General features: G+C 37.0%; 1 protein-coding gene across 3 annotated transcripts; it reads right to left on the bottom strand.

The window, feature by feature from the left end:
* Positions 1–2,523: 2,523 nt before the first annotated feature.
* On the bottom strand, positions 2,524–20,726 carry cep135 (centrosomal protein 135). Of its 3 annotated transcripts, XM_051875508.1 has the most exons (26): positions 20,380–20,725; positions 19,737–19,877; positions 19,222–19,412; positions 18,953–19,120; positions 18,707–18,851; positions 18,342–18,426; positions 17,856–17,984; positions 15,864–16,079; positions 15,271–15,336; positions 14,397–14,547; positions 14,066–14,298; positions 13,345–13,497; positions 12,576–12,716; positions 12,264–12,341; positions 11,934–12,085; positions 11,683–11,798; positions 10,241–10,395; positions 10,022–10,077; positions 9,742–9,910; positions 9,478–9,588; positions 8,757–8,942; positions 7,090–7,299; positions 6,771–6,973; positions 3,550–3,654; positions 3,261–3,416; positions 2,524–3,146 (listed from the first exon to the last, which is right to left on the bottom strand). In XM_051875508.1, exons 2-26 carry the CDS (start codon positions 19,853–19,855, stop codon positions 3,125–3,127), a joined length of 3,516 nt encoding a protein of 1,171 aa, XP_051731468.1. In that variant the 5' UTR covers positions 19,856–19,877; positions 20,380–20,725; the 3' UTR covers positions 2,524–3,124. The 3 variants fall into 3 exon arrangements, with proteins under 3 accessions (XP_051731468.1, XP_051731471.1, XP_051731469.1); XM_051875511.1 differs by lacking the exon at positions 12,576–12,716 and having other exon boundaries at positions 20,380–20,726; XM_051875509.1 differs by lacking the exon at positions 2,524–3,146 and having other exon boundaries at positions 3,257–3,416; positions 20,380–20,726.
* Between the last annotated feature and the right edge of the window lie 474 nt (positions 20,727–21,200).

Below are 21,200 nucleotides of genomic sequence, written 5' to 3'. Positions count from 1 at the left end.
CAGGCTGGAATTCATCTGGTATTTTTTTCCTTGGACGTAGCATAATATTTATTCCATGTAAACATGGTTAGACTGATGTATTCAACTATCTGTTAGTGTCTCATGCATGACGCCATTCTAAAAACACAGTGCTAAAAAGTGGTTCAACCTTAATGTTTTGAAGCGATGAGAATACTTTTCGTGCACCAAAAAAACAAAATAACGGCTTTTCAACAATATCTAGTGATGGGCGATTTCAAAACACTGCTTCGCAGCTTTACAAATCTTTTGTTTTGAATCAGTGGTTCGGATCGTGTAAATGAAGCCTCGTTTACTGAAATCACATGACTTTGGCGCCCACGAACCACTGATTCAAAACAAAAGATTTGTAAAGCTGCGACGCAGTGTTTTGAAATCGCCCATCACTAGATATTGTTGAAAAGTCGTTATTTTGTTTTTTTGGCGCACAGAAAAATTAAGGTTGAACCACTGTAGTCACATGAACTGTTTTAAATATAACTTTAGTATCTTTAAAGATCTTGAGAGGTTCAGTGACATGCAGGAAATGCAGGCCTCACTGAGCCATCGGATTTCATCAAAAATATCTTAATTTGTGTTCCGAAGATGAACGAAGGACTTACGGGTGTAGAATGACATGAGGGTGAGTAATAAATGACAATTTTCATTTTTTGGTGATCTAACGTTAACTTTTTAATGATATACTGGTTGAGTTATTCCATTTAAAGGCGCAATAGGTGATTCTCTGCAGAAACATTTTCTGTTATGCTAGTTCAGCGGTTCCCAAACTTTTTTTCCTGCGCACCCCCTTCTATGTCCCAACCGGGTAGGCGCACCCCAATCCCCACTTCAAAAAAAAAACGCAACAAAGCTTTGTTTTATCGCCATATAAAGACTCATGTTTAATCATGCGCAAATAACCAGAACACGCATGACAATAACAACATCAACAAAGTTTCAATATAATGCAACAAAGCTACGCACAAGCTTCCACTTTTAAGAGGACGAGTGACAGACAGGCTCAGTAACAGAAAGCACGGTTATTTTCAGCCACGTAAAAGAAACATTGCAGCAATAGGCTAGGCCTATTAAATGACCGTGGAGCTAGCATCATCATCATCATAACACAACGGTTATGGAAATTAGAACGACAGTACATTGAATTAAATTGCAATGAAGTTACAAACGATCCACAACATTAAAGAGAATAAGCTCCGAAATAGATAAGACGTCCCACTTGACAGTTTCCCTGATTTCAGCCAGTTAAGCATATTTATAATATATATATATATATATATATATATATATATATATATGGAATGAATGAAACGAGTTGGCACGCATATAGCCTAGCCTGCAGTGCATAAACGAAGAGCAATGCGTAGAAGAAGACAGCAGCTGACATCCGATTACAAAGGAAATGTTTACTGTTCATGTTTTTTTTTATTGTGTGGAAAAATCCCACTTAAAAAAACAAACCGCCATTACATTTTTCCTCTCGCGCACCCCCTGGTGGCAGCTCGCGTACCCCTGGGGGTGCGCGTACCACACTTTGGGAATCCCTGTGCTAGTTGAAAGTCTCATAGCCTGATAGCAATCACTATGTTAAGCAGTCTAAATGTATTTTTTTTTTTTTTTTTTTACAAATATATATCGTCTGCAGAAGGCGTAGGACGATAAAATGTTCGTTCAAACATTGCATTCGGTCCGAATAAAATGATAGCATGTGTTCCCTGTCAGTCAACGTGTGTTTGCACACCTACACTGCGTAGTACGCAGACATCATACATCCTCACCGCGTTCACGTACGCTGCGCAGACAGAGCGAGAATGGAAGGCAAACAGCAACAACCTAACTTTAGTCGCACTGTTACTCACTGTACTGTAAATGTTTCTCACTGGTGAATGACATATGATGTAATCCAATAACTTGTCTCTAGGCGTGGCTTTAAACGGCGATTTACAGGGAAGGTGGGATAGTATGCTTTCAGTGCTAGCAGGCTAAACTTAACGTTTCCAAGATCACCTATTTGCACCTTTAAGGCAGGGATTTGTTTTATTGTTAGCCATAAAAAAAAAAGTTTGATCATTTAACATAATAGGACACTTCTTTTCAACAAATCCTATGATTTGAGGTATCATTCATGTCTGTAGTAAATGGTGCAGCAGAATGAGTTACATACTAAAGTGTAATACTTGATGAGCAATAGCCTGGCTTAGCAAGAACCACTACTTAAATAGCAAATTAAGATGAAACATGAAAAACAACAAAAAAAACCCTGTTCAGCACATTTATCTTGTTACTTTTAAGTTTACAGGGTTTACGTGCTGTTAACATCAAATAAAAGCTAAAAGAAAAAAATACAGTTTAGGAAGCCATGTTGAATAACTGTACTTCAGTTTTTCTCTTATTATATAAAGAATTAAGAACAGTGATTGATTTATCATCAAACCAAGTTTTTAAATTAATTAAAAATAATTACATGAAAGTACATAGAGCCCAGGATGAATACCAGACAATGACAGATATTAAAAACTGCATGTTTATTCATTTATTAAGTTAATCAGTCAACATAAATTATACATACATAAACATAAAACACAGGTTGGAGTGGTAGTGTGACATTAACATAGCCCTGAGTAACATGGAAATATCAACTTTCTGAAGACCTCTTTGGTCACTTTTATTTCTCCTCTCACTTCAGGCATGTTTTAGAACAGTTTTAATATTTATTTTCACTTGTTAGAAAAGGTCTACCATGTAAATACATGACGTGCTACAAGCTGCCTCGTTTTCAATTACAAAGTCCAAAACTATTAAGAACAATAATGACAATACAACTACTGCAATACAAATTCTTTCATGTTATTACAAAATGTATGATTTTAACATCAACACTGCTCTACATATTGGCTTTGGTGGCATAATTTTACCTTTGACCTTAAATAAATATACAAGTATTTCCCTTTTAGAAGCCCAAGAAAATATCTTCTGGACTGATCTCAGAGACATTTCTGGCCCAACACAAAGTTTCTTCAGAACTGATTAAACAAGAATCTTCCACAAGACATCCGTGTTTTGTGTCTGCGCAAACGTGACAGGCTGCGATGAATCATTTCCTTTTTCGCTACTCCTTAAAGCTTACACTTCTGAAAAACATGAAGTTAAATGGGTTACTTTAAATCATATAAGAACGGTTATGAACATCACACAAGAAATAATATCTGCTGCAGTTTCACAAGCAGGTTTCAGGTAATTCTCACTTTTCTGGTGTCTTGTCTACGGTGCGCTCTGGTGTGCGGAGGATGGAGCGCTCAGGAGAAGTAGGCCGGGGACTGAGAGAGGTACTGAGAGGGGAAGAGCTTCGCAGTGAAGAGAAAGATAAGCCCTGTCTGCGCATTTCCTGCACAGCTCTCTCCCTACCACAGAAAAACAATCAACATTTCACAAACCAACATACCAAGATCATAGCAGGCACATACAAGAAATGTTATGTAAATTATTCCAAATGGTTCGATGATGGTTAGGAAGCTCAGTAGTATTTTGTCTCACCGTTCAAAGCGCTCAGTGGTTAGCTGTCTCTTTAGGACATCCATTTCTGTCTGTAGCTGAGACACTTTTCCACGCAGCTGAGAAACCTCTCTAGCATGACCAGCCCTATGAATACACAAACATTTTGAGATGTTGAAACAAAAGGCAAATACATTTTTATTAGTAGTATTGCTTTTTAACTGTGCTAGATTGCAGTAAAACATCCTCATTTGATTGATGTGTTTGTTCTACATGCTGCTATCGCCATGGCAACTGCACACTTGCACTAGAAAACATTATTGAGAAACTGTTTGTTTGGAGGAAAGCAACATTCAATGGACTCTTTATGCAGCCTTAAAGAGGACAGTACTCGGTGCATGCCAAAGACAAATGCTTTACACAGTTCCCTGTATAACAGACTCTTACAGGAAACAATAAATAATGCGATTACACATAAAACATTGGCAGAATTACTCTACACATTGTATAATCAATATACACAGACACATATATAGCCCCCTGATGTTTTAGAGCGCTGTCAGTTAAAAAAAAAACATGTAGTTTGCTCCCCTCTAAATGACCGGGTGGGGCTTGTTTGCCTCCATCTGTTCTGTTTCCCAATGATCCCTCTTTCCTTTCTCTGGACAACTTGTGTACAGAAGCTCTGTGGCCTTCTCTATTTTTCAAATGCATTTTGCACTACTGTAATGTACATCACTGACCGAGGGTCTCCACGCATTATCGATAATGAAATTCGTCAATTACTTTTTATATTATATTGATTAGTTGTTGTAGCCCTACAGATCAATGTGTGGAGCATCTGCCTAATCCTTCCTATTTGTAAAGGATTTCATTACATTTGGTCCTCTTTAAAACGCAGAATTTGAATAAAGTAATCAAATGTAAAACAACACTGCATAGTCTTCACTGTATAAATTAAATATAGATGAATCTTTATTAAAGTTACAAAAGTCATTCAGTCAAGAGCAGTGAATGATTTCTTTGTCTTTTTCTGTTTGATTAACATTAAAAACACAGAAGCAGGTTTATTAAACTGCTGTCCCTTTAAAGAGTTAGTTCACCCAAAAATGAATACTCAGTCATTTATTACTCACCCTCATGTCGTTCCACATCCGTAAGGCCTTCATTCATCTTCAGAACACAAATTAAGATATTTTTGATAAAATCCGATGGCTCAGTGAGGCCTACATAGGGAGCAAGATCATTTCTTTTTCAATGCCCAGAAAGCTACTAAAGACGTATTTAAAACAGTTCATGTGACTACAGTGGTTCAACGTTAATAGTATAAAGTGACGAGAATGCTTTTTGTGTGCCAAAAAAACCAAAATAACGACTTTATTCAACATTATCTAGTGAAGGGCGATTTCAAAACACTGCTTCATGAAGCTTCAAAGCTTTACGAATCTTTTGTTTCGAATCAGTGGTTCGGAGCGCCAAAATCACGTGATTTCAGTAAACGAGGCTTCGTTACGTCATAAGTGTTTAGAAATTTCAATGGTTCACGTGACTTTGGCAGTTTGATACGCGCTCCGAACCACTGATTCAAAACAAAAGATTCATAAAGCTTCGAAGCTTCATGAAGAAGTATTTTGAAATCGCCCATCACTAGATATTGTTGAATAAAGTCGCTATTTTGTTTTTTTTGGCACACAAAAAGTATTCTCATCACTTTATAATATTAAGGTTGAACTACTGTAGTCACATGAACTGTTTTAAATATGTCTTTAGTAGCTTTCTGGGCATTGAAAAAAGAAATGATCTTGCTGGCAATGCAGGCCTTACTGAGCCATCGGATTTTATCAAAAATATCTTAATTTGTGTTCTAATTACTCACCCTCATGTCGTTCCACACCTTTAATGACATAATTTTCATTTTTGGGTGAATTAACCCTTTAAAACTGAATGCACTGATCCAATATACTGTTACACATGAGTTTTATTTCTCAACAGACATTACCAACTGTTTACTAGGATATTTGCCAAGACGGGTGTTTTTACATAATTTTAGAGTGAATTCGTCAGTTCAAGTGCAAGAGGACATGAAAGAGAAATCAATTCAGCATCAAGCGCTGTCTGAGACGCGGCTTTCTGGGTGTGCGCTTCGGATGTTTGTGCACAGTAAACTTTTTGACCTGTAAACGTCCTGTAATAATGTACCATTCGTTATACATAAATCAATTAACTGGTCAAGTTTTTACTTACAAATACGATTTAATTTTAATTCAAATGACTGAGTGAACGATCAGCAATCAAGAGCATGCAACAGAAGTGCACGTTCTCTTTCTCTTTACCGTCAATTAATGTTAGTAATATGTGCCCCATTTTACCTTCTTTGCTACTGACATATCCGACCAAACAACAAACTTTCCGGCGACGTATGTGAAAACAGGATGCGATCGACAAGCTTGCGCATCTGTGCCACTGCACGCTCAATCCACTCTGCGTGTTTCACTTGTTAGCTCATGCACAGCAGCTAGATAAGCGTAAATGTTTAATTTGTTTAACATTCTATTAATTCAATACATTTAATTCATAGACATCCTTCTCTGATATATCTATTCTGCTCTGTTTGATCTATTGTCTGTGTTTCTTTGTCACAAGCACTGTTCTGTACACACCGTATGGTATCGGTGCATCCCTAATTATTATTCTACATACACCACCATTCAAAAGTTTGGCGTCACTAAATTTTTTTTTTTTTTAAATAAACTATTAGTTTTATTCAGGACGGATGCATTAAATTAACCTATAGTTACAGTAAAGACATTTATAATGTTACAAAAGATTTCTATTTCATATAAATGCTGTTCTTTCAAACTTTCTATTTATCAAACAAACTTAAATGAATCATTGTTTCCACAAAAATATTAAGCAGCACATGTTAACATTAATAATAAATAATACATTTCTTGAGCATTAGATCAGCATATTACAATGATTTCTGAAGGATCATGTGACACTGAAGACTGGAGTAATGATGCTGACAATTCAGCTTTGCATCATTACATTTTAAAATGTATTAAAATAGGAAATAATTATTTAAAATTTCTCACAATATTACTGCTTTTATCATATTTTTGATCAAATAAATTCAGCTTTGAAGAGCATAAGAGACTTCTTTCAAAATCATTTAAAAAAATCTTACCAACTAACTTTTTAACAGTAGAGTAATAGTAACAAAAATCATAAATGGCACTTTTGTTCATTGTTTTTCCACTTACGTTTTGCTGTCAGCGAGAGCGAGGCGGTCCTTCAACACTTTGAGCTCAGATTCTTTCTCGCTGGCATTCAGGTGCGTCTGAAACTCCTTCTGTCGATTGGTAGAGAGCAGAGTCTCAAGATTGCGTACCGTCCGACGCTCACTGTCCAGCTGCTTTTTCAGAAGCTCTGTCTCAGAGCGCACATCCTCCAGTTCACCCGTCACCTGAGGTTAGTGTTAAAAACTTAGTGTTAGTTAGTCGTACATTCGCTTACTTTCAAACCCTTTCTAAAGATGTAGTTGACATGGGCGAATGGTGTGTGTGTGTGTGTAAGTCTTACTCTCTCCAGCTCCATGCTCTTAGCCGTCAGCTGGCGAACGGTGAGCTCTTTGCTGGAGTCGAGCTTAACGCACAGTTCTCTGACAGAGGCCAGATCTGCCAATACTGAGGCTTTCTCGGCTCGAGCCGCCTGGACCTCCTCTTCCAAACGAGACATTGCCCTTGCCAGCGATGACACCTGAGCTTCATATGCTTGCAGAGCATTCAAGTGCTGAGAGAAAACACAGGTTATGAGGCAATGGAAAACATTTAGGGTATGTTTACATGACAATGATGTGCTAAAAACGGAAAAGTTTTTCCTTTTTTCATGTACAGGCAACAACGTTGCTAAAATGATCCCCATTCACATGAAACCGAGAAAACAACTAAAAACACTGTATTTTGCATGCCACGGCAATAGTTGACAATGTCATTTTGTAAAGAAAAATTACGCACCTATAGAATGAACGCGTAATACGCATGCGCATGACGTCAATGTTTACACAAATATGCATTTTTGTAGTTTACACTGAGAAAATAAATGTATCATTTTCAAAAACTTGCAGTTTGAAACCAGTTTTCAAAAGTTTGCATTTTCAGGCCCCCAAAACAGCATTGCCGTGTAATGAACAGTAGGGATGGGTGATATGGACTTAAAAATATATCACAATATTTTCTGGTATTTATTGCAATAGCGATAACAATATCAATGACAATATAAATATTACCATTCTCCACTGTTTTTTGGCTACAGAGGATAGCTGCATGCAGTCTTACAAGTTTCATAAACAAACTTTGATCTAAAGTAAAGCGTATCTATCATCAAATAGGCTCCTGTAATAGACAAATTACATAAAAGAATAAAAAAAACCCCAGTAAAAATCAAAACTCCAGCCTTGTAGAAATGGAAAAGTTGCATAATATACTTTTCTTCTGTAAAAGTGCAGATAAAGTTCAAATAGTGCAACTGTGCTGAAAAACATCACACAATAATAATTACACACAATAATTCAAATCAATTACATTACCACCCACTACGGGACAAACCGGTGTTATGTTCTCAATGGCTGAATAATTCCAAATGAACATTATTTTTACAGGAAAATACAAAAAATAATATCATTTACATGTAGCACGTCAGTTCTGTGTGCAAAGTCAAAGTCTCTTGCTCTGTCTTTGATTGTGTGAGAAACACTGAGTGCTCTCAACAAAGCGACAATGAGTTGGGCACCTTACACTAGTGTTTACTGTGCATCAAATACACTGTGCATTCATTGAGGTGAACTGAAATAGTCTGCTTTACAGATCGCGAAACTCTCAAGCACTCAGTCAGAGTGTTCGGTGAGTGAACATATATCTGTGTGTACCAGTTCCAGACTGTAGAGGTAGCTCCTCGTTTAGCGATAAACTCCTCCTTAGCTTCATGTCCGCCTTCCACCATAGTTGTTTTCGCTCTGCACATGAGCTGCGAATGGGTCCACACAGAAATACGTCATCAACTAGGCTTTATCGTTATTATTGCAGGAAGACTAATTCTTATCGTGGGGAGAATTTTTTCAGGTTTATCGCAAACGATAAGATATCGCCCATTGCCAATGAACAGCCAAAACACATAAGAAGTTTTCCATTTTTAGTTGATATCGGTGTCAGGTAAACAGCCCCTTAGCGTGCTCCTCATGTCACTCGTACCTCCTGTATCTCTCTGTCCTGCAGTGAGACTCTTTCTCTGAGGTGCCTGCGCTCCGTGTCGGATGAAAGCAGCTCCAATCTAATGGAGTTGTTTAGCCCTTCGGCCTGCTGCAGCTTCAGCTCTCTATCCTCTGACTCAGTGTGGATGTTTCGGAAACGCTCCAGCATGTCCCTGTTCTCCTGTTCCTATACACAACATGGATAAACCAGCATCAGTGCAAAAACAAGTAGTTGCTAAATGACTACATGTGCATTTGATATGCAATGAAAATTCAATTAAATTTAATTCTGCATTTAACTGAACTTTTTTTCCAATTAGTATTTTTAGTAATATTAATTTTTCCATGAAAATAAGTTTGGGACCAAACAATAATTGATGGCCACAGTGACCACCTGTTAAAGACCCCTAAACAGTTTAATTTAACTATTTATTGAACAATGGCATCTTTAATCAAATTGCTTTTGCCAATGTTTTAAAAAAGCAATAATTCACTTAATTCTGTGTGCGACAATGATTTTACTGTGGGTAAGGAGGTTTTAAGGAACATATTTTAAGTTTACCTCTGAGAAAATGACTGTAAGTCACCTTTCATGACTTAACATTCTGGTGATTAAATTTTTAATTTTAATATAATAATTTTATATCATAAACCGGCAATATTGACATGATTTCGACGTGTCATTTCAAATTGCTGGAGTGTTTTTCCTCTCCATCTCTCACCTTGGCAGCCATTAGGCTTTCTATCCGCGCCACCTCAGAGATGTATGAATGAACTCTGAGCTTCAGTTCATCCCTCTCATTCAGAGCTTCCTGCATTTCTGCGTGCACAGCCTGGAGAAAGGGACACAAAAATGTGAGCATGTGAAATGTTCACTGGTCACAGATGTCACTTGAACAGGAGTGGGTTCACTTTTCTTATCTGGAAGGGTGGGAAGAAGAAAAACAAAGAAAAAAAATGTGAAGGAAAGGTCTACTGGTGTGTACCTGATTTTCTCTGGTCATGGTGGCCAGATCATCCTGTAACCTGCGGTTCTCTCTCAGCGCGACCTCTCTGTCTCGACTAACGGCTGAGAGTTCCTCTTGTGATCGATCCAGCTGTCTGCGTAGGCTAGCGATTTCCCTCTCTCGACTGCTCAACGCCCCCTTCAGCTGACTAAAATATATGCCATAAAAACACTGAAGAACTTCTATTCCTTTCTAACAAGGCAGAAATATCCCATCATTCTGAGAACATACATTTTAACAACAGAAAACAGACACTTACTCCAAAGAGTTCTCCAAGTCAGTAACTGTTAGCCGGACTTCCAACAGAGTCTTTTCCTGTAGATCAAAACTTACTTTATAAAGCAGTACCACAAAAATTTTCAATAATTTACTGAATGCAACTAGTTATCTTCTCTACAAATATGACCAAACATTCTGTATTGACAACAGCGCTGTAATAAGACGTCCCCTCATACTGTGTGCTGAGTATCAGCAGTACCTTCCTGTGGATCTCTTCCTGTAGCAGCACCACACTCTCAGTCTTCTGGTCCACATCGTCCTGCAGGGCGTCTTTCTCTCGGTCTAGAGATGCTATTGTGTTCTGCAGAGTTGCAACCTCATCCTTCTGAGATGAACCATGTCTACTCAGATCAGCTGCACAATAACACAGCATTTAGAATCTTCTTTTCACATAACAAATTTTACATCTATTAGAGCTGCACGATTAATTGTTAAAAGATCATGATCTCGATTCAAACACCCACGCAATCTTATTCCTAAATGACAACAATTCTTCTATGTCTATTAATCCTTTGACAAGTACGATCACAGCGATTTAAATCGCTGCGATCTAAATCAGCGGTTAGAGAGAGCAGTTATCATGTATAGGTATGAAACAGCTTCATAGTCTTTTCAGTCACACAGTATCATTATTTCTGTTACAAACATTCAAATTATTACAGAAGTACTGGGATAAAAGTTTATAGTTCAGACATAAACACTGATGTCTACAGTAGGGATCAAAATAGAGCAAATCACCTTTTGAAAGTAACTCGGCGCTTCAAATAACGATTGTATAAATTACATCGTTACAGTAGTAGGTGGCAACAAGAGACTGTTAATGGTGCTGTATGTAATTTGTTTGACTGTACTAAAGCATAAAAATATCATAATATGTTCACAGATATTTAGGAATCATGCATCAGTTCACATTCGAAATGTGAGTTTCATGTCGGAATGTTTTTGTTTTGGTCTGTGAGATGCCGCCCACTGCCAGGGATGCCAGTTGGTGGAAAACACAGCTTATAACAGCCATGGACCCAAGCAAATGAACTGGGTCAGAGATCGCAGATTCTACCCAACTTAACAAGTCTGAGCATCCATCTGTCCAGTATGTCCAGAGACATATTAAACATGGATAAATCAACTCATTATTATTATTATTATTTTTTAAATAGTATAAATATTAATTATTGAATTTAAATAAGTATTTAATTTAAACAATGGCATGTTGCCTTCAAGCATTTCCCAGTTATGTAAACATTGCTTTCAACTTCTCAATTATTCAGATAAAGACCCTGTAATCTGTTACACGTTACATGTACTTACTATAGTATTAATAGTAAATTATAATTACAATTCATAATTCATAACAAGCAACTAAACCTAAACCAAACCCATATGAATAGTAGAAGTTATTAATATTGCTCAGTGCTTATTTGTGTAATTACACTGTAACAAGGACACTAATAAAGTACATAATGTGTAACCTAAATTAGCATTGGCTTAGTACTGAAGTAACGGTACTTCTGACACCCCTAATACAGAGATGCATGAGAGAAAACAGGAAAGAAGAGACAGAACAGATAATAATCACATAAAGATGTGCATTTGAGTAAATTAGTGCAACAAAGAGTGCAACACTGCAAGAAAAACACACACCGATTTTCTCTTCTAGTTTGTCGATCTGTTGGTGAGCTGCCTGCAGTTCACTGGTCTTCACAGATAATCTGTGCTGAACATCTGAGAGAGACTGCTCCATCTGCTCCTGCAGAAGCCTAAACACACACACAAACACACAGAGACAAATGTGAAATATCAAGCTGCTTTGGAATTTTGGGTGGCACATATTTAAGCACAAGTACGACAGGTATAAATGTCGGTCTACAGTGATGGTACACAAACACACAGACCTGAGCGCACCGATCTCGACTCTGTGCTGTGTGGCCTCCTCTACATTCTGCACCAGCACTGCTGACTGAGACTTCAGCTCCTTCTCAACAGCAACACGACTCTCCTTCAGCACAGCGACCTGAGTGCGCAGATCAGCCTTCTCTCTCTCTAGCTACACACACAGTAATGCATCATATTATGAGATGCATCATTTAAGGGCACAAAACAGCATTTAAGGGCACAAAAATGGCAGTTGGAATTAGCTCATAACTATCCAGACATGACTAAACACAAAAACACTGGTCATGTTTGTAAAACTATAAACAGTTCAAGCACTATTAGTGTCGTACCATCTCAATAGTGTTCTCCAGGTCAAGAATCCTGATCTCCTCCTGTCCTCGCTCTGTTAGAGCTGAGCTCTGGGCAACCTGTAAAGAGAGAGAGAAATAAAACACTGGCAGCTTTATTTTTGGCAACTTTCCCCTTAACACACAGCTATACCACTCACCCTACAAGTGCAGTACAGTTTAGAAGTGTATTGCTGAATTCTAAACGCACGACTCCAACCACAGAAAACTGCTTGTACATACTTGGGAGCTATTTATGGTCTGCTAAAAAAAAATAAAATAAAATAAACTCATTTGCAAACACACAGACCATACCTTGAGTCTGTCTCTAAGCATGTCTCTCTCAGCAGTAACTCTCTGGAGTTCAGCTTCAGTCTGTTCACTGTCGTCTCTGATCCTGTGCTGGAGTTCAGAGGACTCAAGCTCCCTTTGGACACGTCTCAGTTCCTCCTGAGTCTATATTTAAATCACATGCACAGCTATTCCCAAAGAAAACAGCTAGATGTGTATCTTAACTTAAATGGATACTTCACCAAAAAATAAAATATCTGTTATCATTTACTCATGCTCATCCAGTTCCAAACGTGTTTGACTTTCTTTCTTCAGATGAACACAAACGTAGATTTTTAGAATAATAATCCATCTGTGAGTCCATATAATGCAAGTGGATAGGTTGTGCAAAAGTTGACACTTCAAAAACCACGCAAATAGCACAACAGTAATTCATACGACCCCAGTGGACGAATCAAAGCCTTCTGAAGTGAAACAATAGGTGTGTGTGAGAAAAATACTAATATTGACTAACTTTTTAAATTTTATATTAGCAAATTCCAGCCAGCTTATTCACGGGTTCACGCTTGACATAACATGTCAGCACAATGTGAAGCTCATGCTGATGGTTACCTCAAGCGTGAACTCATGAATGCCAATATGACAGTTGGCTGGAAGCAAGAGACAGTAAATTATGAAATAATTTTTGGCTGGAGTAAATCACAAAGTGATGGTTACATGAAGAAGCTTCTGACATTCTGATTTCAGACAGCAAACAGATGAAAAGCTTTGCAGGGTGCAGGTGGTGTCTCACCTGCTGGTACTGTGAGCTGAGCTGGTCTCTCTCTGCAGTCAGTAGTTTAACTCTGGTCTGGATGTCCTCTATATGTTTCTCAAAGCCCAGGAGCACTGACTGTAGCTCATCCCTCTCCTTCACTACACGAGAGAGCTCTGCATCACCATCTCTCTAGAAATACACAAATAGTCAGTTTCCCAGCAAGGTTTGGCCCAATCATGTGCAATATTGATATTTTGGTAAATAATTTTAATTATTTAAATAACTGTCTTAAATAAAGAGTCAATGATCTGTGAAATGGCCACAAAAAAAACCCCAAAAAATCCTGCCGCCTTGTTGGAAAATCAGTTATGATGTATAAAATAAAAGTAATAAGGAAATAATGTATGCATACAAATTTATAGATGCAGTAAAATACGTTATAAATAATTGTAATTATTTTAATTAGAATTAACTGTAATATATTTAACATTTTCACATTGAATAATATTTTTCATATAGATTTCTTAGTTCCATTTTCATTCACTTTTACATTATTATTATTATTATTTTTTTTTTTTTTTTTTTAATGATCAGCTCATTATTTATTTCAAACCAAAAGTATATTGTTAACTGGAAGGTTTTTTTACATTTCATCTGGTTGTGCAGTTCAGAATTATGCAGGAATTATTAAAACTGTTAAAACCCTGCTTAAACCATGTATCATCATTGTAATTAAGAAGTAACTGTCAGCTCGCACCTTTTCATACCAGCTGCCTCTTCCTCTGGGGCTCCTCCCCCTGCCTGGACTAGGGGTAGAGCTTTTGTCTGTCCTGCCCCTAACCAGACGGTACCTCTCCACCTCCTGTTTGTAATAATTCCTTTCCTCCTCTAAACTTTTCACAAAGGCATCTAGACGGGATGGAGAGTGATCCTTGCCACACATCCCATGCCTTGCACGCATTCGCTCTAATTCTAGAATCATCTCCTTATCTGAAACAAATACAGCACTAAAATTAAACAGGTGAATGACAAACCATATATATCACTTTACCCGCATCTAATACATAAAGATGAGTGTTACATCTCACCAGCCTGTGTCATTGCTTCTATTTTGTCCTGAAGTCTCTTTTTGTCTTCTTCCAGAAAGTTTATCAGTCCCTCCATCTTATCATTCTGTTCTTGAAGATCAAGTAGTTGATCCCTCAAACGGTCTTTTACGTGATCTCCATCTGCCATATCCTGCAACAAATCATTGCAAGCTTTAGACATTTGACTGAGTCTAATGGCCATAACAAAGCATTAACACTAGGGTTGTGCATGAGTAATCTGCTAGTAAAAACACTGTCTGCTGTAGGCAACAATGAAATATAATTTTCTCACTGAATCTCTCACCTAAATCAGTTAAAACTGATGGTGTATGTACTTCAAATTTTGATGATGCAAATGTTTTTTAATTGGTCATTCTTGTCCTTTGTTTTTTTTAAATATAGTTTATTATTGTTTTATTGTCGTTAATTTATTATTGTGTTATTACTACTGCATTTTAAAAAAATGCCTAGGTTTCTGAAACAAAATACAGTTATTATTTACATGTCATCCTTGTAAAACAATTTTCATTTTCAGATAAACACAGACACATTTTTTGTGTGCGTGTTAAGATTTATTAACTGCAAAATTACTTGAAATGTCCATGGGCCAGTAATAAAGAGTGGGATATCTGAAAGGCTAATAATCATTTAATCCAACAGAAAGACATTCCTTATAGTCAGAAATCTTTAATTGACATCTTAAATTATTTACACAAAGATAGTAAACAAAAACACATAAACATTATACAGGAGCTAAAATAAACCATCCATGTCATGTCAGTCCAGACAGAATAAATATGCTGTCCTGAACCAGATGGTTAATTTAACAGCTCATTTCACATGCTGCTGTGTGGACAGTGGACCATGCACTTACCCGTCTTAATGTAGAGATGACCTCCTCCAGGTCCTCTAGCTCCCGCTGTTGACGCTGAATCTCTTTCTAGAGACAGAGAAAGAGTCAGTATAAGTATCACTACATAAAGGTAAATATTTAAAATATTAAAATCCAAGAATTAATACACTGAAACCAAATATTAATATTATGATCAGTATTATTAATTAATATAAATAAATACTATTAATATTAAAATATTACAATTAATATATGCTGCAAATTATTTTTTTTTATACCATATATTAAATATCATAGTCTCTATGACTGCCCTAGGCTCTTTTTCCCAAAAGCATCGTGAGCTAAGTTGATCATAGAGAACATTGGTGGCAATGGTCTCCATGATCAATTTGGGCTCACTGGGCTCTTTAAGCAATGAAACAAACAAACAAAAAAATAAATAAATAGAAAAAGAAAGGCAGATATTAACAAAACACCTAAAAATCGGAAATTATATATCAAAATTCTGGAAAAACAGTTTCATTCCAACTCACACATTAAGAGTAACACTGAGGCTTAATTTATTTACTTACATTTTTTTTTTTTTACACAAGTATAGACCCTGCTGAGATTACCTTGGCCTCTTCCAGCTCCATGTCAGCAGTCTCTAGAACCATCTCTTTGTCTTTCTCTAGCTGCTGGGCAAGCTGGTCTATTTGAGTAAGCTCCTGACACAGCTCTTGATTTCGAGCACTCAGGTCAGCCACCTCACTAGACACAGTCTTCTTCCTCTGCTGTAGTCCGTCAATTCTCTGCTCAAGGGATCTGTTGGTCTCCTGCAGATACTCTATCTGAAAGAGGAAATTAGTTATTATCGGGGGGGGGTTAACATCAAACTGGAAATAAACACCTGCAACAGAAAAGGGTGATGGATATCAGTCTGAACTAGGACTGTCAAACGTTCCGGTACCAGTTGATACTTAAAAAAAAAAAAAGTTGACGGTTTCAGCATTTCTGCAGTACCGGTTGTACTGAGTACTGTATATTTCGGTATATTTCGGTACCTGCTAATAGATGCTGCTTTCAAATGCTCTTGTTCGTGTTTTTTTGAACAATCTCTGCTCGTCAAAGGTTTCTATTTACAGCGTGTTTTTACAAGAGTTGAGCACTGTAGCCAATCACAATCATATCTGATGAGCGTGTGAATGCAACGGCCTATCAGAGTTGCTAGTCAGTAAGTTACTCAGAACTAGACTTTACGATATTCCGTAATGCGATATATCGCGATAATGAATATGCACAATATTGTTATCGTGGGCACTTCAAAATACCGTAAATAATAATTTATTACCAATTATTAAAATTTTTATAATGCATTTAAGAATACTTTCCCCATCAACCGTATAAAATGTACAACATGCGCTCAGATGTAAACAAGCCCAACGTGCATGAAAAGCACATGGCGGAACGAGTGAAGGAGACGCGCTGAATGAAAGTGCACGTTCACTCTCTGACAGCAGAGGGCGCTGATGGAACAGCAGAATGCAGCGGTTACCCCGGAAACCCAGTAAACAAAGCAACTGGGCTAGTGAAGTTTTTAAAATGCTTCAAACAGCCATTCATTTTTTTGTAATCTCAATGTTGTTCATCACAGCACCAAATACTTAATACTTAAAGACTTAATAGGCTATTTATTTTCAAACATTTTTATATTTTAATCTGAACTACAACATGCCCTAATGATTAGAAATGTTCTGATTATTTGTTATTGTTCAGTAAAACTTTGAGACATACGGCTTCATTAGTTAACATGTTAATTCATTATTACCAAACTGACAATGAAAAATACTTACAAAGCATTAATTATTCTTAGTTAATGTTAATTTCTTAGTTACTGTTTAATAACATTACTAAAATCAAAAGAACTTATTTAATGGACCTGAGATAAAACTAACAATGATCAGTTGTATTTCTTAACTAACATTAACAAAAAATAATACTTTCTGTAACAAATGTATCTATTGCTCAATCTTAGTTAATGCATTAAATAATGAGACCTTATTGTAAAGTGTTACCTGTTGTTCTTTATAGCCTAAATCTTTTGCACTTTAATCTGTTTGAAAATTTTACTTAATATATTTTTTGTGTATTGTATTATTGTATTTAAACATTCAGAGTTTTTTTTTTTTGTTATTACAAAAAGAGTTCTTAAACCTGTTATACTATGACAACACTTTTTTTTGCAACTTATTTCAATATCGTGATAATACCGTATACCGTGATAAAAGCTTCAGCAATTAATCGCAACATGAAAATTTGATACCGTCACATGCCTACTCAGAACCCACTTAACATGCTGAAAATGCACAAGGTTTTGTCCTGTTCAGCGCGAGCCGCACGTTCATGAATCCTTTCAATAACCAACAAAGTGTAAACATGACGTAAATAAGATCAACGGTTTTTGATCTGGTACCGAGAACTGCAAAATTTTACTGGTACTGGTAACCAGGGCCATAGCTGGGGGAAAGGGATGTCCCCCTCGGCTGAAATCACGTTCGATTCGGTGGTCTCAGTCAGGTAATTTGCAAAACAAGATAAAATAATTACCAGATGGATATCCAGTTTACCTGCAGGTTCAAATGAGCAATAAGTTTTTCATTGCTGATGTTTTGAGCCTCCAGAGAGATGACATCATTAGGTCGACCACCATCCAGAGCTCGATTCAGACGCTCAATCTCTTTATCTCGCTCCTCCACCTGTCCACAGAGTACAAGGAAAATTTGTAAGGATTAATGTTATGAGTAAAGTTACACTGTTAATATATGATAAATAAATAACAGAGATAATATTATTATTAGTAATAACTTATTAGTGTGCATATATGTGGGCTCCTGAAGGATGTCTCAAATAAAAAGGATTAAAACAAGTTTAAGGAGGACTCTCAGTTCCACTTTAATTTTAACAACTTTAACCACTCTGTTGTTCTCCCCAAGCAATCAAGTAGTGGCTTATGCAAAAAAATTGCCCCCTGAAATATTAAAACAGCACCTAAGAAAAAGTAATCAGACTATACACAGTAATTATACCTGAAATTTAGGTGTGTGCACACTTACCTGTGTGTTGAGATGTTTGATTCCAGCCTGCGCTCTCTCCAGGTCAAGTTTGAGCTGTGCCACTTCCTTCTGGAGCTCCTGGATTCTAAACACAAAAATTCAATGTTTTTTTATTATTATAAAAACTGTTTTTAACTAATGCTATGTATATTTATAAATTTTGTTTTTATTTTAACGAGTATAAGTATATTCACTTTTAAATGTTTTTTTCATGTATGTAATTCATATATATTATTCATTTATATAATATAAATATGCTTTTTTTCTTTTCGTTCCTCAAAAAAAGACTGAATGTGTTACCTATAAATGCATTATTTACAAAAGAACTGATTTATCATGATTGCATTTTGTTTTCTTCCCCACACCTGTCATCAGCCACCTGAAGAAGGTCAGCGATGTAGGGATCATCTGGTTGTGCCACAGATGGAGGGATGGGGCCACCGGAGGGTGGGAGGAGTTCATCTATCTGCATCCGCTGGCGTCTAAACGGGATTGATCGCTTCTTCCCTCCTAATTAAATTAGTCATTGACCATAAAATGTTCTAATAGCAGCATAAACAGGCAAAGGTGAATACCATAGCTGGAACGTTATATAAAATGTACCAACCAACCTGGTGTCTGAACAACAGCTTGCATGTTCTTTTCTTGGAGCTGTAGGATACGCTCCGTCTTGGCTTTGCTGTCCTTCTCAAGGGTCCGAACTTTGTGCACATACTGATTATTGAGGAACTTCAGATCAGAGGTTTCATGGTCCAGTTTCCTGATGTAGGCCTTCAGCTCTGTTAACGGAACAATAGTGGTTATTATAACCATTCCATGTGATTAAAAAAAGATCAAATCCGTTTGCAACAGGATTTGAGGCATTAAACCCAATCTGTACCCCTGCTGATCCGATCCTTCTCCTCTCTCAGTTTCAAAAGCCCAAGGTGCAGCTCGTTGTTTTCTCGGACTATACGGGCATTTTCAGCTTTATACGGCTCCAGAAGAGCATCCACATTCCGACTCTCCTTTTCTGTTTTTCCGGCAGCAAGCTTAGCATTTCTGAGACTCTCAGTGGTGTGGACCAGGTCACTGAGATTTAGAAGAAAACAGATTTGTTATGCTTCCGTCAAATCATGTTTCACATATTATATACATTTATAAAATGTATCATGTTTTATTTTCATGAAGACTATTTGCAGCAATTAACTAAAGTTAACATGTTCATCTGTGTCAACTTTTTTATCTGACACATACAGACATGTTGGCAAAAATAAAAAGTAACAATTTCTTGTGACAGAGCTAGTGAAATTAATGGCAGGGCAAGAATAAATCTGTACCGGCCCAGAAGAAAAAAAATCTTTATTGGTGGATAGTTCAGTATGAATAATACTGCATACTGTACAAGGAATTCACCTGAAGAGCTTCTCAACCAATGGCAGACTCTCAATGGCCAGCGGCTGTCTGTAGCCCAGCTGATCTAAACGCTTCCGCAGATTGACGAACTTCCGCTCTGCGCTGGTCGTCATGGTCATTCAACAAAATATACGCTCCGATCTACATACACAATAATTCACATGACAACCGAGCCAACACTGATATTACAGAGACTGTATGACATATCTGAAACATTCAAAACACCAGCTGATTTAATATCTTTATTTTACCTTCATAAATAAATGGAAAATTGAAAACTTATTGATACATCTACTGTTGAACTTTCATGATTTAGTAAAGATCAATAGGGTCCATGCCAGTAAAATATGTCAGATTATAAATTAGTGGCTTTTCAGAACCACTGAGAGCTTCAAAGCAGTCAAGACAACAAACCACTCTGTGGCGGTTATTAATCTATAAAATCCAAAAACAGACTAAATTTGTCGGTTGTGTTCCAAAACCTAGTGAGCTGCGAACCTAGACAGCACTTTTTTGTGCGTTGCGAACTGTCTAGGTGGGCAACTCACTAAGTTTTAAAACGCGACCATAGAGTTACAATAATCAATGTAATATTACCTAAAATAAATACAAAAAATACACAATTTTCACAAAACATACTTACTCCGACGCTTGTTGTTGTTTACATAAACTGTCAGTCTGTCTTCAGAAGACAGTTATTAGCCTCAGTCTTCATTCTGCAGCATATCTGGCACACGGAAATAAAGCTTTTCTCCTCAGGGGGAACACAATAAACGATGCAACAATTAACCCTGCAAAGTCTGCTTGCTGTTTGTTGTTTGGGTATTTCGCCTCAGCGCTTTCATTTTGTGAAACTGTTTGAGGTTAGCTAAGCATCAGTGTCTACTGCAGATTTCCTCCCCTCCCCACGGTGAACGGTCTTCCGGTGGCGGTAACACTGTTTGAAAATGGCGCCGAGGAGAAGGGAAGACCAGTCCTGCTCATTCCCATCAAACTGGAGTCATTGAAACAGCGCCATCTAGTGGACATTGAGTGGAAAAAGAGATAAAAGTGGTCAGAGAAAGCAGTTTTAAAAGGGATAGTTCACCCAAAAATGAAAATTCTGTTATCATTTATTACTCACCTTCAAGTTGTTCCAAACCTGTATACATTTCTTTGTTCTGCTGAATATAAAGGAAGATACTTTGAAGAATGCTTGTAACCAAACAGTTGTGGGGCACCACTGACTTCCGTAGTATTTTTTTCTATTTGGAAGTTATTCATAATTATATATAAGCTTCAAAATTTATACAGGTTGACAGAATTTTTATTTTTGGGTGAACTATCCCTTTAAGGCATATAATTAAGGTAGAATTTTATAATCCATGTTTAAGGTAAATAATTAAAGGGTTAGTTCACCCAAAAATGAAAATTCTGTCATTAATTACTCACCTTCATGTCGTTCTAAACCCACAAGACCTTTGT

The sequence above is a fragment of the Ctenopharyngodon idella genome, chromosome 20 (genome assembly GCF_019924925.1).
Source record: "Ctenopharyngodon idella isolate HZGC_01 chromosome 20, HZGC01, whole genome shotgun sequence".
In the NCBI taxonomy this organism is placed as follows: Eukaryota; Metazoa; Chordata; class Actinopteri; order Cypriniformes; family Xenocyprididae; genus Ctenopharyngodon; species Ctenopharyngodon idella.
This window is presented reverse-complemented; position numbering and strand designations above follow the sequence as displayed.

Bases quoted from the DNA above. Each gene is read 5' to 3' on its own strand.
- cep135 (XM_051875508.1), bottom strand. From the start codon at position 19,855: ATGACCATGACGACCAGCGCAGAGCGGAAGTTCGTCAATCTGCGGAAG. The intron at 12,717-13,344 runs GTGAGACACCAC...ATTTAAATATAG, and splicing joins TCAGCTCACAGTACCAGCAG to ACTCAGGAGGAACTGAGACG. The intron at 3,655-6,770 runs GTAAGTGGAAAA...GTGTATTCATAG, and splicing joins GCTCTCGCTGACAGCAAAAC to GGCTGGTCATGCTAGAGAGG.